Genomic DNA, 26,605 nt, shown 5'->3' with positions numbered 1-26,605 from the left:
GTACCATCTAGTCCAACCCTCTGCTTAAAGCAGGATCAATCCCCAGACAGATTTTTGACCCAGATCCCTAAATGGCCCCCTCAAGGATTGAGCTCACAACCCAATGCTCAAACCACTGAGCTATCCTTCTCCCTGACACTACGGGGGGTGGGAGGGAGGTGCCTGTTTTTTTTACTGGAAAAATCTACTGACCAGACAACAAAATTCTGGTTCCTGTGGGCAGGGGAGGCAGGGAGGCACCAGGTCATCATCCATACCAGCCTCTACTTAGTCAGGGCTGCCGCCTACCTCTATCAGCTGCAGCTCCCAGCCCCTGCTCCACAGATGAGTCCCTCCTGAGCCAGGCAGTGGGGTGGGGACGAGCAGAGAGCAAGAGGGGGGAAGAGGAGCAAATGGGGGCAGGGCCTTGAGGGAAGGGGTGGGCCATCAGAGGAAAAAGGCAAGGTGGGGTGTGGGAGGTTCTGGCACTCCTACTGGAGTGTGTGGCTTTTTAAATATTACAAAGTTGGCAACCCTAGGTACACCAGCCCTTGTAGAAGATAGCTGGAAGCATAGTCTGTGTACCACAAGCTCAGACGCCATAAACACTAGACTTGGAGGAGGATTAATTGCTAGGGCCTCTGGCAGGAAGAAGAGTGTGCAAATACCCTGAGTACCAGCCTAGAAATTACAATAAAAGCTAAACACAGGAGCCCCTAGCCCAGCCACTGCCTGTGAGACTCCTCCTTCCTGGCATGACCTGAGTAGTCCATCCCTTGAGGGCAGCTAACCCCGCTCCCTAGTGGTGTCGGTAGGGCTTCTTACACACTGTTGCCCACCCACAGTGATTGCCTCCTGTCTCCTGCTGGCGGGCTGCTCCCTACTGCTACCAACTCTCCTGAGTAACACAATGTAGGGCCCTTGCTGGAGCCAATCTTACCAGGTGAAAGCCCCCTCCGGTCAGTCAGCTGTCTTCCCCACTTGACCCTCTCCTGGGGAAGAGCAGCAGGTCAGGGCTGCTGCAGGACGCAAGCAAAACTCTACCCCAGCAAGGAGGGAGCAGAAATAGCCCAGCAGCTCAGGGGGGCTCCGCTTCCTCCTCCTTCCCAGGCCTGGCATTGCTGAGGTGGAGAGGGGAGCATCAGATTGACCCATTATTCACAGGATGGAGAGTGAAGAGCCCACAGTGCTGTCCCCTACCCCAGGCATGAGAATGGGGAGTGGGGACCGGGACCCTGCTGCAGCTGCCTCCCAGGCCTGGGAGAGGCAGGGCTGCCCAGAGGATTCAGGGGGCCTGGGGCAGAGTGGGGAAGCTGCAGTGCTTGTACTCACCCGGCAGCAGTCCGGGTCTTGGGCAGCATTTTGGTGGCAGGGGGCCCTTCAGTGCTGCCGAAGAAGTGGAGCAACTGAAGGGCCCCCCGCTGCCAAAATGCTGCTGAAGACCCGGAGCGACTGAAGGGGCCCCCTGCCACCAAAATGCCACCACAGACCTGGACCACTGCCGGGCCAGGGTTCACGGGGCCCCTGTGGAGGCTGAGGCAAATTGCTCCACTTACCCCCCCACACTCTGGGCAGCCTTGGAGAAAGGGGAGGAAGAGCCCTGGAGCTACAGGAGGAGCCAAGGTGGGACTGGGGGGATAAACTTTGGGCTGGGGAATGGACAGAAGTGGGGTGAGGGAAATGTTGGGGTTTGGGGGGAAGCTGGAAGCCCTGCACCACCAGGCAGCCTGCAGCCTGGGCCCAAATCACCATAGTCTGTATCTTTGGGAGTGTGGCAACATGAACCATGTCTCTCACGCACACTGGGGGTGGCTCAGAAATCAAAACACAGAGTAAAAACCCACAGTATAATCTTTAAAACAATTTCATGATTTTTTGCAGTTGGATTTGTGATTTTTGAACATTTGGGGTGAGCAATACCACTTTACTTCCCAGTAAGCTCCCAGGCTGCTGCCTATAAACCTCTACCTTGCACCTGGAGCCTAACCCTTTGGGCCCACAAGATTCCCTTTTCTTTTTTTGTTCACTCTTCCCTCTCCTGGCTAGAGTGGATCTGGGGCCCTGTCCCTCCCCAAATGACCTATGACCCAATCCTTTCACTCCAGCTCATTCTAGCAAGGGTTGAGGCTACCCAGTATTGAGCATGCAAGTTTGTTCATAGGAACCGCCATCTGGGGCCCAGTTAGTTTTCATCCTAGAGCCCCTTGTGCCAGCCAAGCTACAGCATGGAGTCCAGAGAGCAGATGTAACCCCCCAGAAGGAATAACCCCAGCACAGGAGACCCCTATGTCTGGTGCAGGGCTGACAAGAGGCAGGGCACAGTTAGGTCAAAGGAGGGAGGATTGGCTACAGCTTGAACAGATCTTCACTTTTGGTGATTCTACACCCCTGCAAAGCCCTGTGGGGTACAACTTACTCACCATTGGCCCAAACAATTTCTGAATATAGGAATTGCATGTTGCCTCTCCTCCATTCAGATGCTGGCACCTATGCAACTGCATGGATAGATTTGCCCAAGTCCAGCATCCTGTCTCTGACTGTGACCAGTACCTCATGTTTCTGGGGAAGGTACAAGAATCCCTCATGAATGATTATGGAATAACTTGCTGTAACAGGGTTCACAACCCACCCCTCTGCCTGGGACCTGCTGGCTGCCCCCTATAAGGCTCAGAGGCACTTCAGGGTTGTGCAACACCCCTATATGTCATCATTAATCTCCCCAGGGCAGCTCCAGTCCCTTCCCTGATTGATTTCTCCCTAGCTGCCCCCAGTACCTTCTAGCTCCCTCCCGGCCTTTATAGCCCTTGGCTTGTCAGGCCAGCAGGTGTTGCCAATACTCAGGCCAGCATCAGGCCTTTTCCATCAGCCCCAGTCTGTTTCCCCTGAATGGGCAGGGGGTAATTAGGTCCTTTTTGCACCAGCACCCTGCTACTCCTGCCTATATAGACTGCTTCTTCCTAATGACTCTGAGCTAGAGAGTGGCCTATAAGCCCAGGAGCTGGAGGGTTTGTATCCCTCCTGGAACTATTTTTTTTAAATCTTTATCATTACTCCAGTTGTTCTCATTATCCATGTAAATGTCCAATCCTTTTCTGAGTTCCACTGAGCTTATTGTCCTGATATCTTGTGGCAGTGAGTTCCAGGGGTTATAGACTCATAAGCTTTAATGCCATAAGGGACCATCATGATCATCTAGTCTGACTTACAGCATGTTGCAGGCTACAGAACTTCACCCACTCACTCTTGTAATAGACCCCAATAGGTTATTTATGTTCTGTGTGAAAAAGGGTTAGCTAAGCTTTTATTAATGTTAAATGTACTGCCTTTCCATTTAATTGGAATGTCCCCGCCCTTGTTCTTGTATGGCACAAGAGAGTAAATAGAAGTGCCATCTGGCAGGGCCAAAAGTGATGTGAAGTCCCATGAACTAATGAGTCTGGTGCTGAGTCTAGGCAGTGGCAACAGGGACTTCAAGGTCAGAGAGAATCTGGCACTGGGTTTGAACAACATCCCCAAGGACTTTGGGATACAGAAAATGTAGCATTAGGTGGCCCGGGGGTGTTAGCACAGCAGAGAATGCAGAGCTAAGCCAAGGGGTGTCCCAGCCCAGTTCCTCTTATGCCAGTGTGCATCCCACAAACCCACCACTGCTAATGGCATTAGTTGCCTCTTTGCTTGTCCTCAGTGGCAGCCTCAGCAGAGAGACCAAAGGACTGACAGGGCTTTGGAGACTGAACTCCATTTGTACCGATGGAGGACAACCACCAGAGCAGGCTGAGGAAGTGTGGGCAGCATGAGGGAGTTTAGGCCTTTCCCATTCTTCCTCTTCCCAGGATCTGCTCCAGGTCCCAACCACATTTGTCTGGTGTGTGCATAGTTGTATTTCAACACAGCCACTCTCCACAGGGTGACAGATCATTGAAATGGTGAAAATTACCCAGGAAGAGCCAGAAGCTGTTTCACCTTTGCCCTTAACCCTCTCTCTGCCACCCCCACCTCCCCTATACACACACACACACACGCACACATCTCTGCTGCCCATGGAAGCTATTTCTAAGCAATCCCGGGCATCTGGGGAATGAGGCTCTGAACAAATATTGGAGCGTGCGCGTGCACGCACACACACACACACAGACACGTGCTGCTGCTGCTGCTGCAGAGTCAAATATAGACCTTGAGGAAGGGGGAACAATGGCAGGGGGTTGAGTTACATTGCCGCAGGGCCAGCAGGCTGCGGGTGTTTGTTGTGGGCCAGGGTGGAATGGGAAAAGCGAGGGGGAGGGAGAGAACATTTGTTTTAATATATAACCCCCCTCCCGGTGCTGTGCTATGCTGTGCAGCATGTGTGTGTGTGAGTGACCTGGAGTGAGAGCCAAGCTATGGGATGTTAAATTGAGTTGGCAGCTCAGTGGCTTTTACAGTCTCTCTCCAGCTGGTTTCCGCTGCTCCCCTGTCTCCTGGCCTGGAGGGATTAGAGGGGGCAGGAAGGGGTGATTTTCACTGGGCTTCTGCACAGAAAAGTGTTTCTCTCTTTGCTTTGGGGAAGGTTTCCCCAGTGGAGGGGAAGCCGCAGCATCACCTGTTCCCTCAGCCCAGCTTCCGCCTCATGCCCGTGATGTCCAGCTGCCTCCAAGGAACAGGCTCCAGACAGCAAAAGAAAGGGAAGCAGGTCCAGCTGGTTTTGACAGGTAATTTTTCTGGCTGAATGTGAGTGGTGACAGCACTTTGGAAGAGTGGCCTGGGAGGGGCTGTGTAGCTGGCACGCACCAAGGGAGTGAAGCACGAATGCAGCAGGGTGACAGGTCACCCCATTCCAACCCCAGGTTCCCACTTTGTGGGATTTCCTTGAACAGGGGAAAATCTCTGATCAGATTCTTATGGCTAGAAAAAAATCCTTCCTAATTCTGACCCAGCAGCTGTTCAACGCAAGAAGCTGCTGGGGATGGTGTAGCAGTGATCAGAGGAGAGCAGAACAGGATCTAAGCCTGCAGTAGGGGGCAGGAATCCCAATTTCCAATCTCAGGGGCTGCAGAAAGAGTTGTCTTTCCTGACGAGGTCTCAAAGAGCTGGACATTGTTATAGCAAGTCCTAGACCTAGAATTCATCAGGGGCAGGTTGAGAGCCCTCCACTCCTGGGGAAGGTTCATTCTGAGCCCCTAGTGCTAGACAAGAAGCTGCAGGTGTTTCCCCACTCCTTTTCCCCCTCTGTCTCCTTCCCCCACTTTCTTTACCTCCCTTCTCCCCATCTCTTACTCTCTGTAAGAATAACATAAGGACCATGGTTAAAAAGTGAAAGGAAAAGTCACATTTGTTTAAATTCACCCATTTTGTCCTCTCTCAGATATTGAAATGATCTGTTCCCTACCCTACTGCTCATGAGTTTATTTCTCCAGTGACCAAGTGTTACCTCATGTACCCAGATGGCACTCGCTCAGTGCCACAGCTCTCACCCTTGAGAGGAACAGAATGGAAAACCCTGGGTCCTGTACTACTTGCCTCAATCTAACCCCATCTCCCCCTCTTAAAACCCTGGTGAGTTGTATGCACATGCACACACTGATCTTAACATGGAGTGCTTCTCATTATAAGGGTACACACACATTCACTCTGTCACAGCAGACATACACAATAACACCACCACGGCTACACAAATACACAGCACATACACTCAATCCACCAGCACACACAATGGCACCGGCACTCAGTGGTCCTTATCACTCAAACTAAGAAAAATACAGTATAATTGTATGGGACCCTGTTCCCTTAGCGGCCTTGCAATGCCCAGCAGTTAGTTCAAGGGCAATATCACAATAAGAACGTGTGAGAGCAGGTGAGGACGGGGAACAGGGAGAGATGTGAAGGCTGAGTAATAGCAAGCACCTGCTACACCAGGGTAGAGTCCGAGGAAGCTGGTGCAGGCAATACTGTTTGAAGGATGAGGAGTGAGGGAGGTGAGCAGCCTAAGCCCCATAACAAAGGTGCTAACAGTGCAAGGTGCTGCCTGGCTTGGCAGAGCAGAGGGAGCAAGTGGGCATATTGGGCAATGGTCAAAGAAGACTGGACACCAGGGGAGTTCTTCCTGTTCTTTTAGCAGCACCAGCCAGGGAGGGGGAGCTCTCCTTCTGCTTTTAGCAGAGGAAGGGAAGATGTGCTCTCCTCCTCACTGCTCCCCTTTACTGTAACGCCTGGTATCAAGAGAGGTAGAGTCATAGTTGTAGACTGTGTTGGGACACGAAGGGCCTTGAAGAACAGTGCCTCCCATGACTAGGTCTCCTAGGCATTATGATAATACGACTACTACTACAAAGATGAGGCTAGTGACTTTGTAGAAGATGGAAAACCAGTGAAGGTCTCCCAGATGGAGCTGGAGCAGTTCTGTTCCATGCACATCTGAGCAGAAGGCTGAAGCATCCTAAAGAGACTGAGGTTTGGATCTGAGGGGCCTCTGGAGACCATGGAAATGGATGCTCATACACCTGACTTGTGAAGGGAGTGATTCAGCAAAGAAGGTCTAGAAGATAGACTGAGGTGCAAAGGTTTGCTCAGAGACTAGGGGAACTTAGGGCCAAGAGGAGAAAAGAGACCCGTGAGAAGGGAGGTGGTTGAATTGCGGCTACAGCTGAGAGTCCTTCTCCATCCAAGAGGGAGGGTGTCTGTCTTGTTGATATTTGAGTGGAGCAAGTTAAGAGCCAGGTGTCACTGTGTGTGACAAAACGGGAGGGAGGTGCAATAGTTGAGGTAAGTGAAATGATATGCTCAAATTGGAAGGGGTGGACAGACACATGAGGCACAGTTATAGAGACAGGCAAGATCCCAGGTAGGGAGGGAGCAGAGACACAAGCCTGAAGCCCAAGGGGGATGTGTAGCCCATGTCAAATGCTACACTGAGGTCTAGTGTGAGGGAGCTCTAGACGGCAGAGGGGAGGAGGAGAGTGCTTTCAGTGCTCTGGAGTTCAAATTTAAATGGACCAAGGATGCTGTGGGCAGTCAGGGTGTTGCAGAGATGATTTTTTACAGTATTTTGCTTTGAAGAGTACATTTGATCTGGGGCCACATTTGACAGCACTGGGGTCAAAAGTTAATTTCTTGAGGAGAGCTGCAGCTATGAGTGTTGTAGGGATAGAGCTGCCAAGAAATGAATGGATGATCTTAGTGGGCAGGTTGTGGAGCAGACTGGTTATACTGAAGAGTGAAACTTGCCAGGGCCTTTGGATGTTACCCAGTGATAGACAGGGAGGTCCCTTCCTGGGTGGGAGAGAGGCCTTGCAGAGGACTAGCTGTTCTGTCTAGGTCTGGTCAGGGCCGCCCAGAGGATTCAGGAGGCCTGGGGCAAAGCAGGGGAACTGCAGCGCTTGTACTCACCCAGCGGCGGTCCGGGTCTTTGGCGGCATTTCGGCGGCAGGGGCCCTTCAGTCGCTCTGCGTCTTTGGCAGAACTGAAGGGCCCCCCGCCGATGAAATGCCGCCGAAGATCCAGACCGCCACCGGGCCAGGGCTCATGGGGCCCCTGCGGGGCCTGGGGCAAATTGCCCCACTTGCTCCCCCCTGGGTGGCCCTGGGTCTGGTGAAGAAAGCTTTGGGGCACCATCACCGCTCCAGGTGACCTCTTAAGGGCTTAGAGCTTATCCATGTAATGGAAGGTTCTGGAGGAGCAAGGAAACAGAGTTTTTAGAGAGGCAAGTTGGTTTGGAGATGCAGACAGAACAATCAGATGCTCCCCAGGGGTCCTTGTCACACATAAAGATCCTTGTTATACACGCACACACAGACACAAGCAATCAGCTGACTGAAGATGGGGCTGACACACCAGTAAGCTTCCTGGAGATCCTTGCAGTCTTGAGTGGGCGGGGAAGAAGGTGGTTACTGGAGATCAATCAGTGGCTTGTGGATGGTATGAAGAGGAGGGCTGGGATTCACAGAGCATTCAGATTTCTTTTCTGATGGGAGGTGACTGTCAGAATTACTCCATCTCTACTTTAAGCATTGGGCTATCCCTTGGGGTGAAAACTGGCAGAGCTTGTAGGGCAACCTTTAAACTAGACAGGAAGGGGTTGAAGGAGGAGCTTTCACTTAACTCAGATAATTTAGTATGTACTTCCAATATAAACATCAAAATAAAGATGGAGACATTTTTCAAGAGATGATTAATAATGGGGGGAATAAGCACTGATGTATGAAAATGTAGGTAGAAAAAAGCAGCAAATGTGAGCAATAAGAATTGATCAAGGCAGGCCTAGATAATGCAGTGATTAAAATGTGGCATCTTTGTGTGATTGGTTCACACAAGGACTCCCAATGTTGCTCCCATTGCTGGAGCCACACTGGTGCTAGTGCCACTGGGAGAAGTTGGAGAGAAATGCTAGAGAAGCCAAGTCTCTGCTGTGTTATGGGAGTCTCTCACCCCATTCTCCATGTGGATCTGAAGCCGCTTGCAGTCCTTGGTTTTCATCCTCCATTCTCAGCAGGAAGTCTGGGTTGGTGTCTCTGCTGGTCAGAGTCTCCATGAAGCAGATTGAGGCTGGCTGCCAAGCAATATATGGGTAGTTAAAATCTCCATGACTACTGACCAGCATCCTGTAACATGGGGTAACCCAAGAGTTGGCCTAAGAGTTTCTCCTTGTTTCACATCTGTTTCTCCAGCCCTTGGGGCTGGTTCCTGGCACCCAGTGGTTTCTCCTTCCTTGGCTTTTCATTCCTTGTATCCTTCCCCACCAGATGTCATTCACCCGCTTGCTCTCCTCACTTCTTATGGGTCTGTAGCACCCCATCAGTGGGAAGGGGTTGTCTATTCAGCCCCCTACCCCCTTTCAGTGTTCCCTGGGCAGACCCTAGGGGGCTGCAGTGCCATTCCACATCACAGGGGGATCCTCTCCCCTGGATTGGGACAGAGCGAGGGGGCTCTGGCTCTGTAACAGGGCACTCTCCTTCCTCCTCCTCTCCCCTGCTCCTGCTTTGCAGGGGTGTGTAGCTGCCCCCCACCCCCTAGGTGAGCAAGCACAGGGACAAAAACCTTGGGGCAGATTCTGCGGGGGAGGCCGGAGGGGGAAGATCTCCTGGGAGGGGGCAGGGAGGCGTCAACCCAGCTCTCGGCTCAGGCAGAGGCGGCTTCCCCGCTGCCATCTGGGCTGGAGCAGGTGAGAGGTGAGTGGGGCAGGGCAGGGGGCTGCCTGCGGCTGGGGGCTCTGGGTTTCCTGGCTCCCGCTCGCCGTCGGGCTGCGGGAGGCGGCATGTCCCGGCCCGGGGAGGGCGCAGGGATGTGCAGCCACACGCAGCCCCTGGCAGCCGGCCTGAGCGCACGGCAGCGGCGGGAGGAGCAGCCGGAGCGGGGAGCCTCGCAGCAGCTCCGCAGCCCTGCGCCTCCCGAACCCCCCGCAGCCGGGCCGGGCATGGCAGCCCCCTTCCGCCGCTCTCCGCGTTAGACCCCGGGAGCCAAAGGAGCCGCTGCGATCGCCGAGGTGAGGAGGCGGGAGGCGGGCAGGACCGGCGGGGGGGAGCTCAGGGGGCGGCCTGCGGGCTGGGGAAGGAGTAGGGGGCGCTGGGCTGGGTGGGGGGCCGCGAGGGGAGGGAGGATCCGGCTGCCTGCGGGGGGCAGGAGCCGGCAGGAGCCGGCAGAGGTGCTGCCCCACCGCACAGCTGGAGTCCAGGCTCTCGGTGCCCAGCGGCCTTTGCTGGGGGCAGGCGCCCCCTGCAGGGCCGGGCGCCTGGGGAGGGGGATGTGGCTGAGGTGAGGCGGGGGCAGCACGTGTCTGCAGTAAGCGAGCCCCCTGCGGCTGGCCCGGGGGCAGGAATGGAGGCGTCTGCAGGGGTCCCGGAGACCTGGCCCCCCAGGTCCCTCTCTTCTCGGTCCCAACCCGCGGGGCAGGGCCGTTCTGGGCTGGGGGTCAGGCTGGATGCAGAGATCCCACGTGAGTGCACAGGAGTCAGGTCTGGCAGTGCCCCCCCCCGAACACTGAACCTCGAGGGGTGCACCCCAAGGGACAGCACCCCCTGCACACACCATCCTGACAGGTGGAGATCGGGCTCTGGCCTCAAGGAGCCAGAATGTGGAGCTAGAACAGGGGTTCTCAGACTTTTGAACTGGTGACCCCTTTCACATAGCAAGCCTCTTATACATTACAAATACTTTTTGTATATATTTAACACCATTATAAATGCTGGAGGCAAAGCGGGGTTTGGGCTGGAGGCTGACAGCTTGTGACCCCCTGAGGGATCATGACCCCCAGTTTGAGAACCCCTGAGCTAGAACAATATCAGGGTGTGCCAGAGAGAGATTCAGGGGCATCCCCTCCAACAGCATCTGGGGGCAGAGGATAATCCTCCCACTTTGCTCTGAGGTGGTTGCTTTTCTCAGCTGATCCACTTTGTGCTCTGTCTTCATTTACAGCTAGTTTAGTTTAACTCCCTCTCCCAAAAAAGAGAGAGATGTAGGGAGTCATCGCCTCCCCCCCGTGTGACACTCACTTTGAGGGCAAACTGGTGTGTCCGTGAAGTCAATGCTAAGGAAGCAGAGAGGTCAGGAGGGCAGCTCTAGGTGAGGAGCAGAACTTAGAGGTGTGAGCCATAGCACCTGGAAACCCTAGCCATGGAGCTGTGATCCAGTAACCCTCAGCCACCAATTCACCCAGCACCCACTGATCTGGTAGCCCACAGAATCCCTACTCAGCAAGCCTAATCCATACATGAGTATTGAAAGGAGAAAGTTCCCTCAGTTCATGAGAGTGACCCAGGGCTTGAAATAAAGACCTAGCCCCAGTAAAAATACTGCTCATAGCACCTATGCATTGTTAGAACGCTTTATGTTTATTTAGAGCCTTTAATCCCAAAGTGCCACAGGATTCTTTGCTGCTTTTAATCCCAAAGGATCCCACAGTCTTTCCTGCTGCTTCCCCACTAGTGCTGGAAGGTGCTGCCTGAGTTGCAGGTACAGTGTTGGGAATGATGTCCACGATTTGATGGCATTGTCTGAGATGATGCGTCAAACTGGGAGACTTCATGAGAAATCTAAGGGAAAATGACCTTTTCAATGACATTTGGTATGAAGCGCAGCTCCTAACGGCCCCAGAGGAGCATGCTGCCAACTGTTCAACCATAATCCCTAAATTATTTTGTAAGATTCACAGGAATCACTTCACCCTCGCCTGAAACGCAGCAGCTGTTCAACAGCTCACACCAACACTACACAGCACTTTAGGACAGGAAGTGAAGGAGAATCCTGTGCCCAAATGTAACTGCAGGGGGAATTCAGGGAGGTAGAATGTAATTATCTGTGGTGGAATTTGGTCAGGCTAATCAGAAGTGCCATGGGACTTGTAATGACCACAGGTGGTTAGAATCTTGGTTCTGCAACTCATTTGAATGATGCGTCTAGCAGCATCGTACCTCTAAGACAACAGGACAGGCCAGTCTCAGACCAATCCCCTTCTGAGGTACCAGTGTCACTTCCTGAAGAGTCTGTCTGCTGCCTGAATCCTAGGAAGTCTCCCATCCAAGTGTTAGCTAAGCCCAGCACTGCATTGCTTGCAAGCCACCCTTAAGGTAGAACAGCCCCTGTCCTTCCCAGCCACATGTTTGGGTAGAATCCCTCCATATGCTTATCATTCTCCTAGGAAAATTGCCTGACTCTTCTGATCTGGTTATATTTCTGTCCCTATTGTGTCCCTACATTTGCCTGCCCATAACAGTCCCAATTTGCCCCAGAAAGCTATGAAGGAATAAGGCCTTTTTGGGAAGTAGTAGTGCTGCTCCAGGAAGGCAAGCAGTGGATGGAAAATAAATGGACTCAGAAACATTGGTGCTACCAGTGGCTCTGCAGGAAGGCAGGAGAAACAGGAAAGAAAGAACTACGGTTAATTAAGAAGGGAATCTTTGCTTTTGCTTCTTTAAGATTTAACCCCAAATCTAGGAGCCTTTACCCCACTCCCATGTCCTGCAGATGTTGCTTCTGGCAGTACTGATCACCTGCCAGAGTTGGAGGGATTTATTTTCCTCCCTCCCCCTTTTGAGTCTGGCAGAGACAGAAGCAATTTCCCCGCTTAGCCATCAGCTTTATTAGGTTTGCTAGCTGCAGCTCAGAGCCTAGTGAGAGGACATAAAGTCACCAGCTCTACATCTGAGTGCAATTGGCTGCACTGATTACAGAGGCAGTGAGGACTGAGAAGCAACCTCTTCAGCACAGCCTGAGCTGCACCTCAGAGAGTGTCACCCATCCATTCAGACTGCAGTTAAGATGCATTGGTAGAGTCATGTGGGTGATCTCAGTATTGAATAAAAATGGAGATGGTTCCCCTATGCTGGGGAAGTGGGGTTGCTTGCGGGGAAGGCTGAGATATATGGATGGGCTCCAGTTTAATATCCTTAGTCATTATATACAGTACTCCAATATAATTCTGCTTTATACATTTAAAGGAGGCTGTTTGGACCATGGAGCTCTGGTTGTCCCCAGGAGAGGAGGGAGCCCAGAAGGACCTGGTGGAGAGATGTAGTGAGAATGTGACAAGTGGACAATCCTTCTAAAAATGCATGTGAACTCAGAACTCACAGAAATAGGATGATGGGGAGAAAGGGATGTGTGAAGCAAACCCAACAAGGCTGCAGGAGGGTGGGTGTAGGGTTTTTCTGACTGTGCTCTTTATGTCTCTGTAGGTGTTCATCTCGGTGGGGCCACATTGACCATGCTTAGAAGTTTCTGTCTTCAGCTCATGTCCTTGGTTTGGATCCTCTTGGCCCATCACCATCTTGCCCAAGGTGAGACTCAGTAGACATGTGTCTTTCTCCTGTGTCCATCCTTCCAAACCCACCTTGGTGCTGCTAAGTCTCCTCACATCACTGCTATCCAGCAAAAGGAAGCTGATCTGACAGATGAGGGCAGAGGTTCTGCTTAGCCAGTAGGCATACTGTGCATGACTGGCTGCAGCCAGAAAGGCTCATTGCTCTGCTTTCCAAGAGTGTCATATCAGTGCAATGCTAGGCAATACCCAAGGGGACAGAGGGTAGGACTCCCTTGGGCTGCATATGGAGCTCACTCACTTTCTGTAAAAATGGCTGGATTATAGTAATGGACACAACAGTTCCAAGAGGCAGGGAAAGGCAGGAGGAGTGCAGAAGGCCAGCTTGGATCCTGAATTTGCCCCAGTTAAGTGGTGAAGCCACAAAGCACCCACCATTGCAGAGTGCTTATAGACATGAAACGAGATAGTACTCAGCCACAGGCTGAACTGGCCCCGCATGCTGCTCCAGATTAGCCATGGCACGTTATGGGAGTTTCTAGTCCTGGTCTGGGCCAGAGGGAGTCAGCCTCCCACTTGCAGCGAAGGCCGTTAAGATGGAGTGAGGAGAACATGCCATCCCCTCTGACTTCCCGTGTTCCATGTGCTGTAGCTCAGAGAAAGTCTCTTTTGCTGGCAGCCTGATATAAGATCTGCTGATGGGACTCGAGATCCAGCACCAGCCAAGGGGAGATGGACTCAATCAGCTACCGGTCCTCAATCTCCAAGACAGGGCTGAAGGAGGCTCAGTCCCTGAGATAAAGAGGTCCAATTTCCTAACGTTTGCTTCTGCTCTCCCATTTCTACCCCATGCGGGTCTCTCTTCCTGCTCTTTGTCTGACTCCAGTCCATGTTTCAGGTGTGCAGTGACACCTGCTGGACAGGGGGCAGGATGAGAAGCTGTTTGCTTTGTTCGTGTCCCTGGCTCTCAAAGTCTAAGAGTAACCATGATGGGGAGTGGAGCTCCCCCAGCTTGTTCCAGCCCCAAAACGATGTGGGACTGAGAGCTCTGGACTCAGTCTAATGGCCACTCCTAAGCCCTGCAAAGCCACCATGTCTCAGTGATAATCAGTAAACAGGAAAGAGAGAGCAGGTGGCCGGAGGCAGAGAGCAAGTAACAGGAGGGAAGAAGGCTGGAGATGAGACACCTGACTGAAGAAAGGAGGCCAGTGGTGGGGAGGAGGAGCAGCAGGGCCAGGCCATAGCTCAGTTACAGCCTTTGGGGCCTTTAAATAAATAAACAGAACTTGACACCTGTCAGGTTATAATGCGGCCCCATGCTCGCCTTCCTCTCTGCAGCAGAGTGAGGGATTGTCACTCACAGCTTGGCCTTGGCAGAGCCTCGCAGCATAGCACTCTGAAAGCATCTGCAACCCTAGGGATAGAGGCCAACTTCTTGGGGAAACTTGGCTTTTCAGAAGGACCTGGTGGAGAGATGTAGTGAGAATGTGACAAGTGGACAATCCTTCTAAAAATGCACAAATGTTTAGAATCTTTAGAATATAAGGAATCCTTCTCAAGGCCCTTAAGCCCCTCAGATTTCTGCTCGGAAGCTAGTCCTATACTTTACTATCATTATTATTTATTTTATTATAGTATAGTAGCACCCAGAGGCCCCAATAGGATTGGGCCCTATTGGGCTGGGTGCTGTAAACCAACAAGTAATACACATTCTCTCCAGAATAGTCACAGTCTTAGGAAAGTGCCACAGACAGAGTGAAGGACAGGATCCCAATACATAATTTTCTAGCATATTGTTAGTTTTCTAAACAAAGATGCAGTGTTTCAGCCACCTACCCTCGGTGTCTTGTCACAGCCCTAGATTGTGAGCTCTCTGGGGCAGGGATTGTCTTGTTTATACAGCTCCTAATTCTTGACTGGGGTCCCAAAATGCTGTTGTCATACAAGTACTAACTGTTTCTGTGCACCTGCTCCTCACTGTCTGATCCTTCCCTGTGCAGATGGTCTCTTGTAAAGCCCTCACACCCAGTGGGGTAGCTATGACATAATGAGGGGCAGAGATAAATGGAGGAGGGGGAAGTGAGCATTTACAAGATAAAAGGGGTCTATGGCCCCAGGGCCCTCACTGTGGATAGATCTGACCTAATAGGGGCCCTTGGTATGAGCAGTTCTGGAACCCTGGGGCTTGCATGCACTGGTTTATGTTAGCAAGTGCTTGCTTTTCTGACCTCCTTGTGCACTAACTCCCACACTCTGTCCTGTCCTGCAGGTGATGACTGCAGTGAGCGCTGTAACTTGGCCCACGGCTCCTGTGACCAGGACGGCAAGTGCAGGTATGGTGGTTGGAATTCTGGTGTGGGTGCATTTAAACTTTAACCATTCCTGGGACAGCTGATCTCTTGCTCCACGCACTGTTTCCCTGGGACACCCAAACCCTTTCCTAAGTCAAGGAATGCCAAGGGGCTCATCCTACTCAACCAGGGCCAGCCCACAACATTTTGGCACCTGAGACGGGGAGCGCAAATGACGCCCCCATACCCCCTCGCTTGGGCCAAAACTTTGAAAGGTCTCAATTCTGCCTTCTTCCTCTTCTACTTCTCTCGTGGTACTGCTCTGCTACCTGCCCCAATAAAGGAGAACTAACACTTAAAATGTTTGAACAAGGCATTTTAAGTTAACACTTAACTTTCAAACGCTTGAACAGCAAATTTAACTTTTCTTGTCTGCATAGTAAACAGTGGCATTTTTATCTGTTTGAATAATCAAAGTGGTGCTTTCTGTGCCTTCTTGGTTGCAAAGATTTGAACTGCTTCCTGAAGGTCCACAGTCTGGACCAGCTCATGCTCTATTGAGATGGTTGCAAGGCTGACCAACTTCTCCTGTGTCACTCTGGAGCATAGATGTGTTTTTATTAACTTTAGCTTGGAGAAACTGTGTTCCCCATGGACAACTGTTACAGGAAATGTTAGAAGTATGCACAGAGCAACAAAAGCATTTGGAAAGAGGGTAGTAATCTTATTTGTGTACATATATTCCAGAACAGCCTTTGGAGTTGATCCTGCTGAAATGTATCTTGAAAGGGCTTTCAGTTCATCACCTAAATCACTCGCATCAATATTGCACATGTCATCATGTGTCAACACTGTCTCTAGTGCCCTGCATTGCTGGTGTAGGTCTTCTTCAGGTATAGTGAGGAGTTTTGAAATATCATACAACATCCCAAATAAACTGCTGTGTTCCTTGAGCCGCATGAAACGTTCTTCAACTGACTGTATTGCACAATCTAGCACCTGGTTAAATAATTCAACTTTGAATTGTTGTTTGGGGTCTCTTATGGGATTATCCCGTGCCTCATAATCAAAATGTCTTCTTCTTCAGTGACTCTTGTATTCTTGAATGGGTGGGAAAATAGCTTCAGTGTGAAGTGCCTCTGCCAACTTCTGTGCACGCTTCAGAACGTTTTGAAATCCCTCATCTGACCGGTAAGACTGTAGGTATGACTTTGCTTTGTCCAGTTGTTCCATTGCTCCAGGTATATCAAGGTCAACACCTTGGAGTCTCTTGCTTACAACATTTATTTCAAACAGTATGTCATGCCACAACACTAAGCCACACAGAAATGTGAAATTATGTATATTTCTGGTGATTCCATTTCCTTCTGCCACTGTTTTCCCACTAACAGCCCCTGTCATAGCATTATCCTCCATAATGGCAACCATGGCATCATCTATCTTCCCAATTCAGTGTTTGATAGGCTTTATCGCCTCCACTCGACTTTCCCATTGTGTGGCATTCAGTGGATTCAGTGTCAGAGAGGATGTTCCCAGATGTTGCTTCAAAATTTTCCATTGATGAGTTGATGCAGAGAAAAATACATAGATGCTTTGAATTACATTAAAAAATTCAGCAGCCTCACTAGAAGGTGATGCTGCATTACTGACCACCAAGTTCAATGAATGAGAACTGCATGGGACAAAAAAAGCTCGAGGGTTTAACTCTCAGATCCATGTCTGCACTCCTCTGTTCTTTCCTCTCATGTTGGCACCATTATCGTAGCCCTGACCTCTCATGTCAGCTATCGCAATTCCCGTATCTTCCAGCTTTTTAAGAAGCACATTTGTCATACCAACTCCTGTAGTATCATCAATGTCAATTCTAGAAAATGCTCTCTGACAGTCACCATTGCAGGGACATTTTCACTAGGTTCTGCTGTTGTTACAAAACACACCATTAAAGTCATTTGTTCCATATGGCTGATGTCAGGTGTGCAGTCCAGAATAACAGAGTAATATCTTGCTGACTTCAGATCTGCCACAATCTTTTGTTTGACTTTTGTTGCCAGTAACTGTATGATCTCATTTTGAATTGTTTTTCCAAGGTAGTGGTGTGTGTACATTTTTTGGGTGGTGACTCTTCTTAGATGCTCCTGAAGTACAGCATCAAACTCAGCCATCAGCTCCACAGTTTTAAGGAAGTTTCCATTGTTTGGCACATACAGCTGATCTGAAGTGCCACACAGTGCTAGATTTTGGGTAGCAAGCATTCTCTCAATGGCAATTTCAGAACATTTTGCCAGTAAAGAGGCTCTGATGCAATCTTCTCTTGATGCTGATCATCTATGGTGGCCTTTAACCTTAGTCTCATCTCAAGCTCTTTCCAGCTATGGAATGCTCTCTCGTGATTTGCTGCCTTCTCATGGCATGCCAGATTTCTAGCCAGATTTTTCCAGTCCTTTGTTCCTGTAGAACCCAATGTGGCTGGATCATTAAACTGGAAGAGTTTGCAACAAAAACAGTATGCAGCATTCTGGGTTTTTGAGTACATAAGCCATGGCCTCTCCACTTTGTCACCATTGGGGATTTCATGCCAGTAATGTGTTGGATGGAAATGTCTATTTTCATTGTCTTTGGGGAACATGAAGTTTTTTATTTGCTGTGGCCCATGCAGTACAGGCAAGTCTCTCAGGCTACTGCTCAACTCATCCAAATCTCAGTCCCCAGGCTCCAAGAGTCACATACTCCAGCCAGTTGGATGGACCACCCTCCTGGTGGGAAAGTGTGGTCCCTCTGTCCATTCTCTGTTGTGGGCTTTGCTTCAGTGCCTTTAGATCCCACCTGAAGCCAACAAACTTGCACAGTTCTGCAGAGGCAAAGTGGTCTCTACAATCTCAACAACAGTCTGATAGGCAGTACAACAATGTGTGAGACACTAGGGATCCTCAGGGCTTAGATATTATGATGATTGGTATCCTAGACAGAGAGAATAATAGCCATCCAGACAGCAGGAAAAGTTAATTGTAAGCTGCTTTAGACTCTGAGCTCTTTGGGGCAGGGACTGTCTTCCTGTGTATGTGCAATGTGGGTACTTGCAGAACACACAACTTACATGATAACAAAAGGCCACAGTAGCTTTGACACCCACAACAGAAAGAGCACCGTTGGCTAGAATCCTGGCATAGGGTTCAGTTATAACAGTGTCATCAGACCCATACTCTGTCTGTGCTACTTGTTGCAGGTGGGAATGGGGGAACCCACTATGGCCCAGTTCTGTAGTGATGGCTTCTAAGACAGTGATGTGGCTAGTTCGAGGTGCAAGGGGTGGCAAGGTCAAGTCAAGGATGCTGTGCTAGTCAGGATGGTGGTCTTGCTGCCTGTTATTGAGGTAGATACAGAGGTGTTGACTACTGCTTCCCTTTTCAGGTCACCACTTGTTCTCTGAACCTTCCTGCAGCTTGGCAGCCTCTTCTCCCCATCATCTGGTCTCAGGGAGACTGTCTGGCTAGCGTGTGCTTCTCTGTCTGGACTTTCATTGCCCAGATGCGGAGAATCTTAGAGCTCCTGCCATCTTGCTGGAGTCCATTGGGATTGTAGGCGCTGCATTGAGTTTGTGAGGTTTAATTCTGTGATACATTTTGAGTCCGATTTGTATATCTTCCCTGCTCTGTCACCTCAGCTCAGTTCTACTTTCATCCAGTGCTCTCTTTCTCAGACACGTAATCTCTTCTTTCCCCGCTGGGGAGTCGGGCACTGTCCAATCAGGGAACACTTACAATTAGTGCCCACTGTCCTCTTAGGTCTAGAATACTGCTGTGTACTGCAGTGACTGGTTTCTCCATCACACTCTTATGGTGAGCTTGTAGAATAAGGTGATACTATACATGGAGCCCATCTGGAATACTGTGCATGGCTTCACATCTGGATTATTGTGCAGTGCTTTGAGTCCCACAATTCAGGAAGCGTGATGGGGTGTTCATCCCACATGTGCTGGGCAAGGGTTAATATGGGCCTGAGAGACCAATTAACCTGCCTGCTCAGACCTGGAGGGTAGGCCAGGCCTAGTTAGCGATAAAGCCCAGCTTGAGGAAGAGCAGGGCTTGTTTCTATAAAGACCTGGGTGAACCAGTTAGGGAGGAGAGACCCCAAGGAGAGGAGGTAGAAAGTTTCCACTCTAGGAAACAGTTTGATAGGAGGCTGAGGAGCAGGGCAGGCAGGCAGTCTGGCTGGCTACTGCAGGAGGGAGCTGGAAGCCTGACTGGAGACAGGGACCCTGAGGAGTTATAGCCTTCTTGAACCCCTGAGGGAGGGAAGGAACATGCTGCCCACTGGACAGTGGGTTGTCCAAGGCACAGGAGCCTGACAAGGTATGGAGACAGTCTGTAGGTGATGAAGCACTCTTGTGAGGAAGAGGCAGTCAGCTGAGGGCTGAAGATTTGGTAATGTTGATCTTTCTTTTGTCCTTTGGGAAAGGACTCTCTGGCCCTGGGAAGGGCAGGAATTTGCAAATTGGTCTGGCCAGAGGGAAAGGACAATTTTATGGCTGGAGTAGGCCAAAGGACAGTAGGGGGAAACTGAGGCAAAGGTTGCTGCAGCACCAGAGCCAGAGAGGCGGGGGGGTGTTGAGCTGGCAGCTTTGTTGCAGGAAGGATATGGACAAATTAGATTAGTACAAAGAAGGCAACAAAATGTACAAAGCTACGAGGCCCTGGGGGGAATTCTGCGTCCCTGACGGTGCCTGCTACCTGCCCTTTAGCTTGGCTGAAAGGGTACAGGCATTTTCTTTCTGTCTAATTTGATACTTGGATACAGAGCAGATTACTGGGAGGAGGACAATGTGGACTAGCAATTGAAATTAAGGCTGTTAGCAAATGTCTGGGTTCTGTTACCCACTTTGCCACCCTATGTAGCCTTGTAGGGTAAATCCCTTTTCTTCTCTGCCTCAATTCCCACATCTGTAAAGTGCAGATAATATTTATCTCCATCCCTTGGGAGGAATAAGGCATTAAATGTTGGGAAAGGGCTTTGATGCTGAAGAATGTGAAAGCGTGTGCTGAATGCTGCTATTCCAGCTTTATGGGAGAAACTTTATGCAATAGCAGCATTTGACATGTACATACAAAATGCTACTGCAGCCATGTTACCAGACCAGGCATATGTTTATGCCACAGTCATGGGTGTGATTGCAGCTCAGTAGACATACTAGAACTAGCTTGAGTCCTGGAGGAGAGTCGCTGCGGCATCATGGGCTAGCTGCAGAGGAATTACCCATGGTTCCAGGAATACTTATACTGCCTGCACTGCCCCAGCTTCACTGCTTCTGGTACCCAAGCTGGCTACAATAAAGCTTGCTTGGGTACCTCTACACCAGCTGCAGTTACACCTCATGATAGAGTGTGGACATGCCCAGGTTCTGTCATCTTTGCCTCCTCCCTTGGCTTTGATGCAGGGCCGGCTCTGGGCCGATTCCCCCGAATCAGGCCCCGTGCCTCAGAGGGCCCTTCACTCGCTCCGGGTCTTTGGTGGCGGGTCCTTCAGTGCCACCGAAGACCCGGAGCGAGTGAAGGACCCGCCGCCGAAGACTCAAAATGCCGCCCGATTCGAAGATGTGGGGCTTGTACTAATCGGGCCCCGCACTTCCTAAAGCCAGCCCTGCCTTGATGGGCTCCCCAGAAGCAGCAATTTTCTGCCTCCTGGGGCGCTTTGAGAGAAGACTTTCCAAGCACCACACACACTTATAGCAAGCGCAGGACGGTGTGTGAAGATAAGTTTATGTAAGCCATTACATAATCCAGTTCTTGTCTATATTGTGCTGCCATTGGGGAGGCTGCTGTGCTTGGACTGACCTTCCTGTATCCTCTTGCAGGTGTGACCCAGGCTGGGAAGGAAAGTACTGCGAGCAGTGTGTGCTGATGCCGGGCTGTCTCCATGGTACATGCCATCAGCCTTGGCAATGCATCTGTCACAATGGCTGGGCTGGCAAGTTCTGTGACAAAGGTAGGTTTCACCAGCTGGACAGGAATCAGTTTGCTTCAGCAAAGGGTTCAGTGACAGGTAACTTGTTTACAATAAAGATCTCCGGGTGGGGAAAATGTGGTGTGGGGAGGGTCCAACTGCCCTGCAAAGAGAGGGAGGGGAATGTGGAGGGCACAGGGATTAGAGGCATCAGGTGTCAATCCAGCTGCCTGAGTGTGTATCCCCATGAGATTGAATTTTTCACTCTTTCATGATTAGGGCAGCAGCCCAGCACGCATCCCCTAAATTAAAGGATGATGCAGCTGTTTAGGTGACCAGCTGTTTCTCATTATGATGCTTGCATTGGGGGCTGGGGTTTTCTTTCTATCAGAGATTTGGCCCATCCCTTTTCCTTTCTACAGAAGGTGGTCAGGCTGCTGGGCTCTGATCCCTGTTTGCAGGGCCTGTGATGCTGTGATATCGATGGGCCTGAGGCAGTGGCATTAGTGATATTCACTGGCTTTCCCTCACTGTTGGGACTACTGACAATGCTTTCTATTTCCATCCGCACTTTTTGCCTTTGGCAACCAGCTGGGTGGGATCCACTCACTCTGTCAACTTCAAATGGAAGTGAGTGACGAAGCAGCTTCATGGCATAGCTAATCTGCCCTCCAGTGAGGGGTCTCGGGGGTCTGCTTTTCAGGCTGGAGGGTGTTCAGAATGCAGCATGTGGTTATTCTATGGCACTCAGAGCCACAGGGCAGCTAAGGGCCTTCCCTTCTCTGCAGCTTGCTTTCCCTGCCATATAGAACAATGTAAAAGTGCTTTGAGAGCTGCAGCTGAAGAGTTCTAGACTTTAAGGCCAGATGAGACCACCAGCTCATCTAAACTGACTGATCCCTCTATACCACAGGCCATTAAACCCTACTCAGCCACTCCCACTCCAAGCCCATCCATCAGAACTAGACCAAAGTTTTACAGCCCTCAGAAGGCTAAACTACTGTGTGCCACAGGCAGAGAAGAGGAGGGACCGAGGTGCTCCAAAGCCTGAGGCAATGGCAGGGAACTGATTGAGTTGTACCCCAGTGAGTTCTGTGTAAAAGCCATGCTGCTGGGGCTGAGGGAAGCTGCAGCTCATGATTCATCTTTTCCCTTTGGGGTGGGGTTGACAGTTCTTGCTGGCACCAGCTCAGCTCACCAAATGCCTCCTCTTTCTCTCTCTTCAGATGTACACATCTGTGAACATGAGCTCCCCTGCCAGAACGGGGCCGAGTGTGTCTACGACGGGGACGGGGAGTATTCCTGCCTGTGTCCTGAGGGCTTCCACGGGAAGGACTGTGAGCGGAAGACAGGGCCATGTGAGAAGGCAGGGTGAGAGTGAGCGGCAGGGCAGGCAGAGATTACATAAGGCATTAGCTCAACTCCTACTCTACCAATCAATAGCCCAGCTTGGATCATTAGCTGTGGATTTCCATGTTTATGGCATCAAGCCAAAACCTTCCTAGTCTTTAGGGGAACTTTGGTTTAGCTGACTGTAATGGTAGTTCCCTCGGCAGATGGAGTCTGAGCTGTAATCAGAGCAGATTCTAGTCACTCATGGTTAACGCTGATCCTGCCTCTGCTTTGCACTCAGGGAAACTTACTGGGAGTCAACCTTCCTCTTTGTAAGGTTTGGCTTTAGGCTTTTCCTGATGTGGGATTGGCCAGTGACTCAGCCACACTCTCTAGAAGGGTGGGAGGTAGTTGTGCTCCAGGTGTGTCTGTGCATGTCCATAGGGACAACTTTGGGGGCCTTTCTCCCCTCTGTGCAGCAGGGACCCAAACACCAGCTCTGTCCTCTCCCCCGTTTGTGGGTGGAATTCCCCCTTGTGCAGAGAGCAAGCACAGGGCCTATGCACCACTTAAGCCCATGAGTGCATTTCACCCTGAGAATCCAAGTCTATCTGTGCCCAGAGCCATGTCCTATCCAGGCCTGTGATCAGTCCCTGCTTTCTGCCTGCAGGTTTCCATGCAGGAATGGTGGCCAGTGCCAGGACGAGAACGGCTTTGCTAGGAACTTCACCTGCAGGTGCCTGGCTGGCTTTGTTGGTGCCCTCTGTGAGAATGATGTAGATGACTGCCTGATGCGTCCCTGTGCCAACGGTGCCACCTGCCATGATGGTATCAACCGCTTTTCCTGCCAGTGCCAGGTGGGCTTCGAAGGCCGTTTCTGCACCATCAACATTGACGACTGTGCCAGCCGCCCGTGCAAAAATGGGGCAAAGTGTTATGATCGCATCAATGATTTTGACTGCTTGTGTCCCGACGGTTTTACTGGCAAAATGTGTGAGGTCTCCACTCCGGAACCGACCTGGGTCACCATCTACCTTCCTGCTAACAGGGAGAACAACGGTGCTGTGAAAAGCACAACCAGCGAGAATCTCTGGGTTACGCAGCCCGAGCCAGTCAGGACTGTGGTTACTGGGAGGCGAGTTGCCAACCACAGTGAGAAAGCCAGTGGGGGAGGGCTATTGAAAATTTCTGTGAAAGAGGTGGTGACCCAGCGGGACGCTGGGCTCAGTGAGTCCCAGCTGGTGACCGTGCTGGTGTTTGGGATACTCACAGCTGCGCTGGTCCTGGTGACCATACTGTTAATGCTGCGGAACCGGCAGAGAGGGCGTCGGAGGTCAAACTGGTGCCAAAGCCCCTCACAGGCTGCAAGGAAGCTCCAGGAACAAGAATGTCAAGTGGGCATGTTAAATACAGTCATGGTAGAGCCCAGGAAGACAACAGAACTGTGAGGACTCTGGCACTCTCAGAGTGGGGCCCTGCCAGGCAGTCATGCCAATGAACCCTTCAAACTGTGCCCTGGGAGTCATTCTGGTTGGGTATCTCGAAAGTGCTAAAGGTCTTTGGTGCAACCTGGTCTGTGATTCAGTGGGGAGGGGGTTTCCACAGGGCAGCGAATTCGTATTTGAAAACAGAACTCTCAAACAGGGTGTGACCAGCCTGTCCTGGATCTAATCCATCTCCATCAACCAGGTGTACCTAGGAGTCCAAAGCAAGGGCTGAGTCAGAACAGCTCACTACTGGAAGTGGCAGCACACTGACTTTTTCAGCTAGCACCAGAAGACATTGGTACCATCTTGTACTAAGCCATGCTAGAAATGAGACTGATCGTGCCAGAGCAGAAGAGGGCACAACCCTCTGAGAAACTCAAACTTTGCCCGGCCCCTGGATGCTGGGTAATTCCTAGTGCTGCCACTAATACCATCTTTGGCCTGTTGTTCACACTGGGGCTAGGGCTGCTGGAGCTGTTGTGCTCTGCGTCTGCCCTTCTGTAGTGCTGTGGGGTTCCCAGCTCTCTCTGGTGGCTATGGTTTGTCTGTTTCAAACTGCACAGCCGCAAGGAGTGAGCAAACAGGCTCCCTCCATACCCTTGTGGTGCTGTGAGCGGTTGGGAGAGACTCCAGAGGTGGCTCAAGAGCCCATCTTGCCCTTTTCTACCTGATATCATGTCCCTTCTTGTGAGAATGTTTTGTACCTTGCTGCTGCTGATCCATGTGTCTTTTCCCCCTTTTACCAAACCATTTGAGCTGGTTTGGGTGTGTTCTAATAGTCATTCAAAAAGCTCCTTCCCCACCCTAGCACATGCTTCCACTTCCCCGCTCGCTGTGGGGGACAGCCAGAGCCAGATGTGTTATAAACACAAAGCCAGCTCCCCTCCAGTGTTGTGGAGGACTGGGCTGGCCCCTACCACAGCCCCTTGCAGGTGGAATTGAATATGGAGGAGGCTGGAAGTGAGCTCTGGTTGGTTTGGTAGTAGTCCAGGTCCCAGTTCCTGGCTGCCTCCCCCAGGCACAGAGCTGGGAGTAACCTAAAACCAGCCATTGTAGCACTTTTCAATACAAAATGGGGGCGAAGCTCTCTCTAGGTCTAGGGGATGCAGGGGCAGATTAAAGTTTCGGATAGCCCTGGGGAACAGAAAGGTGGCCCTACCTGCTCAGCAGCCATGGTGCACCTTTCAGTAGCAAACACACCCATCCTCATCCCTAAGACACAGTAGAGGGAATGGGACATTTAACCATGAATCTAGGTCATCTCCTGGCTGGTCCAGTCCAATCACTGTTGACAGAGCATTCACCCCCTCCCGGCCAGGGACAGCACAGGGCTAGACACCATGCCACTAACAAGGGTGAGAAAGTTTCCCTCTTTCTCACCACTGCCCCACAGCCTTGCTATGTTGTATTCAGGCAGGGTCCGCAGAGGCCATGCCACAGCCAAGGTAAAGGAGCTAGAGCCCCAGGTGCAAGGGAGGGCTCTTGCCTGGGAATGAGGCAGAACAGGCAAAGGGGCTGGAGGGAGAGGAGATTAGGGCTTTACCAGGAAGATTATTTTTTTTAATACACTGATGGATGATGTAACTTTATCAAATAAAATACCAGAACCAGCATGGAGCCTAACAAGCCCACGAGCAGAGCCCTTTGCCGGTGGTGGTCTTTCTTCTGCCCTGGTCCAAGTCCACCCTAAATCTTTGCCAGAGGAGCTGCCCCATAACCCCTCTAATACCTGATTCTCGTGCTGTACCCCAGAGAGACCTCTAACCCATGGGGCCTGCTAGGGGCTCCTCAATCCTATCACCCCAAAGACAAAAAGGCAGTGTTACAATTTGGGCTACAGCTCAGTGAGCAGAGAGCGACCAGGGCACCCTGCAGGGATGCAGCTGGGTCCTGCAGCATCAGCCTGCCTGTGTCTCAGGTCAGCCTGGAGGAGGGTTTGCTTCTGCTACAGGCATCCTCAGTGCTGGAGAGAGGGGCTGGGCTGTGTGGTAATGGCAGAGTCCCCAAACTGCACACTAGGAGGGAGCGAGATGGGTCATGAATGTGTCTAGCCTGACTGTGGGCAGTGGGCGGGGAAATGGGGAGAGATCCCAGGCCAAAGGATGGAGGAAAACCCCTACTCATGGGGAGGTAGGAAGGGGAGGTTCAGCTTAAATAGGCCAATGTGATGGTGTGGGAGACATGGATTCAAAACCCAGCTCTGCTGCTCCCTCATTCCCTGCCCATGCCCCAGATCCCCAGGCTGGCAGGCTCCACCCTGCAATGTGAGATACCCAGGCTTCAGGCTTCATTACAGGGGCCTCTCTCTATGGCCAAGCTGGAATCAGAGCAGTGCTGAGGAGCTCTGAGGAAAAGATTTCTCCAGCCTCCTGAACCAGAAGGTTGTGAAACTGAGGGAGGAGGGATGAGCTCTCCTTTGGAATAGTGCCACCTAGATTAACTTCGGAGGCCTTTAAACACCTGAAGGATGTATTGTCCCCCAGCAGCCATAACAAGTAGAACATGCAATACTGACACCATCTCTGGGCACTAGCGTATTTGTACATACAAGGGGCCAGATCCTGTCTCTAACCCAATGCCCACTATTCAGTCCAGTGAGGCTGTGCCATAAGGAAACCACAGCTCAGGGGAGGAGGTATCTGCAACCTGTGCTGGGCTCCCAGCATGCAGACGGGCTTATTCCAGCAGGAGATGTAGTGACAGAGAAACCATGACGTGTGTGTGTCAGAGAGAGAGAGAGAGAAAGTCTTCTGACTGGGAGAGGGACTGTGAGGAGGCCTGATTCTGGGGAAAGGGGAGCAGTGATGAGGGCCAGGGCCAGAGGAGAAACAGAGCTTAACAAGGACATTTGCTCT

At 51.2% G+C, this 26,605-nt stretch overlaps 1 protein-coding gene across 1 annotated transcript; it reads left to right on the top strand.

Moving 5' to 3' along the window:
• The first annotated feature begins 2,895 nt into the window (after positions 1-2,895).
• Positions 2,896-26,604, top strand: DLK2 (delta like non-canonical Notch ligand 2). The gene is made up of 7 exons (XM_045009884.1): positions 2,896-2,984; positions 4,526-4,667; positions 12,621-12,722; positions 14,973-15,036; positions 20,843-20,973; positions 22,158-22,302; positions 22,934-26,604. Exons 2-7 carry the CDS (start codon positions 4,586-4,588, stop codon positions 23,709-23,711), a joined length of 1,302 nt encoding a protein of 433 aa, XP_044865819.1. The 5' UTR covers positions 2,896-2,984; positions 4,526-4,585; the 3' UTR covers positions 23,712-26,604.
• The last annotated feature ends 1 nt before the right edge of the window (position 26,605 follows it).

The sequence above is a fragment of the Mauremys mutica genome, chromosome 3, assembly GCF_020497125.1.
Source record: "Mauremys mutica isolate MM-2020 ecotype Southern chromosome 3, ASM2049712v1, whole genome shotgun sequence".
NCBI lineage: Eukaryota > Metazoa > Chordata > Testudines > Geoemydidae > Mauremys > Mauremys mutica.
The sequence above is the reverse complement of the archived record's forward strand: the minus strand, read 5'-3'. Positions and strand labels throughout refer to the sequence as shown.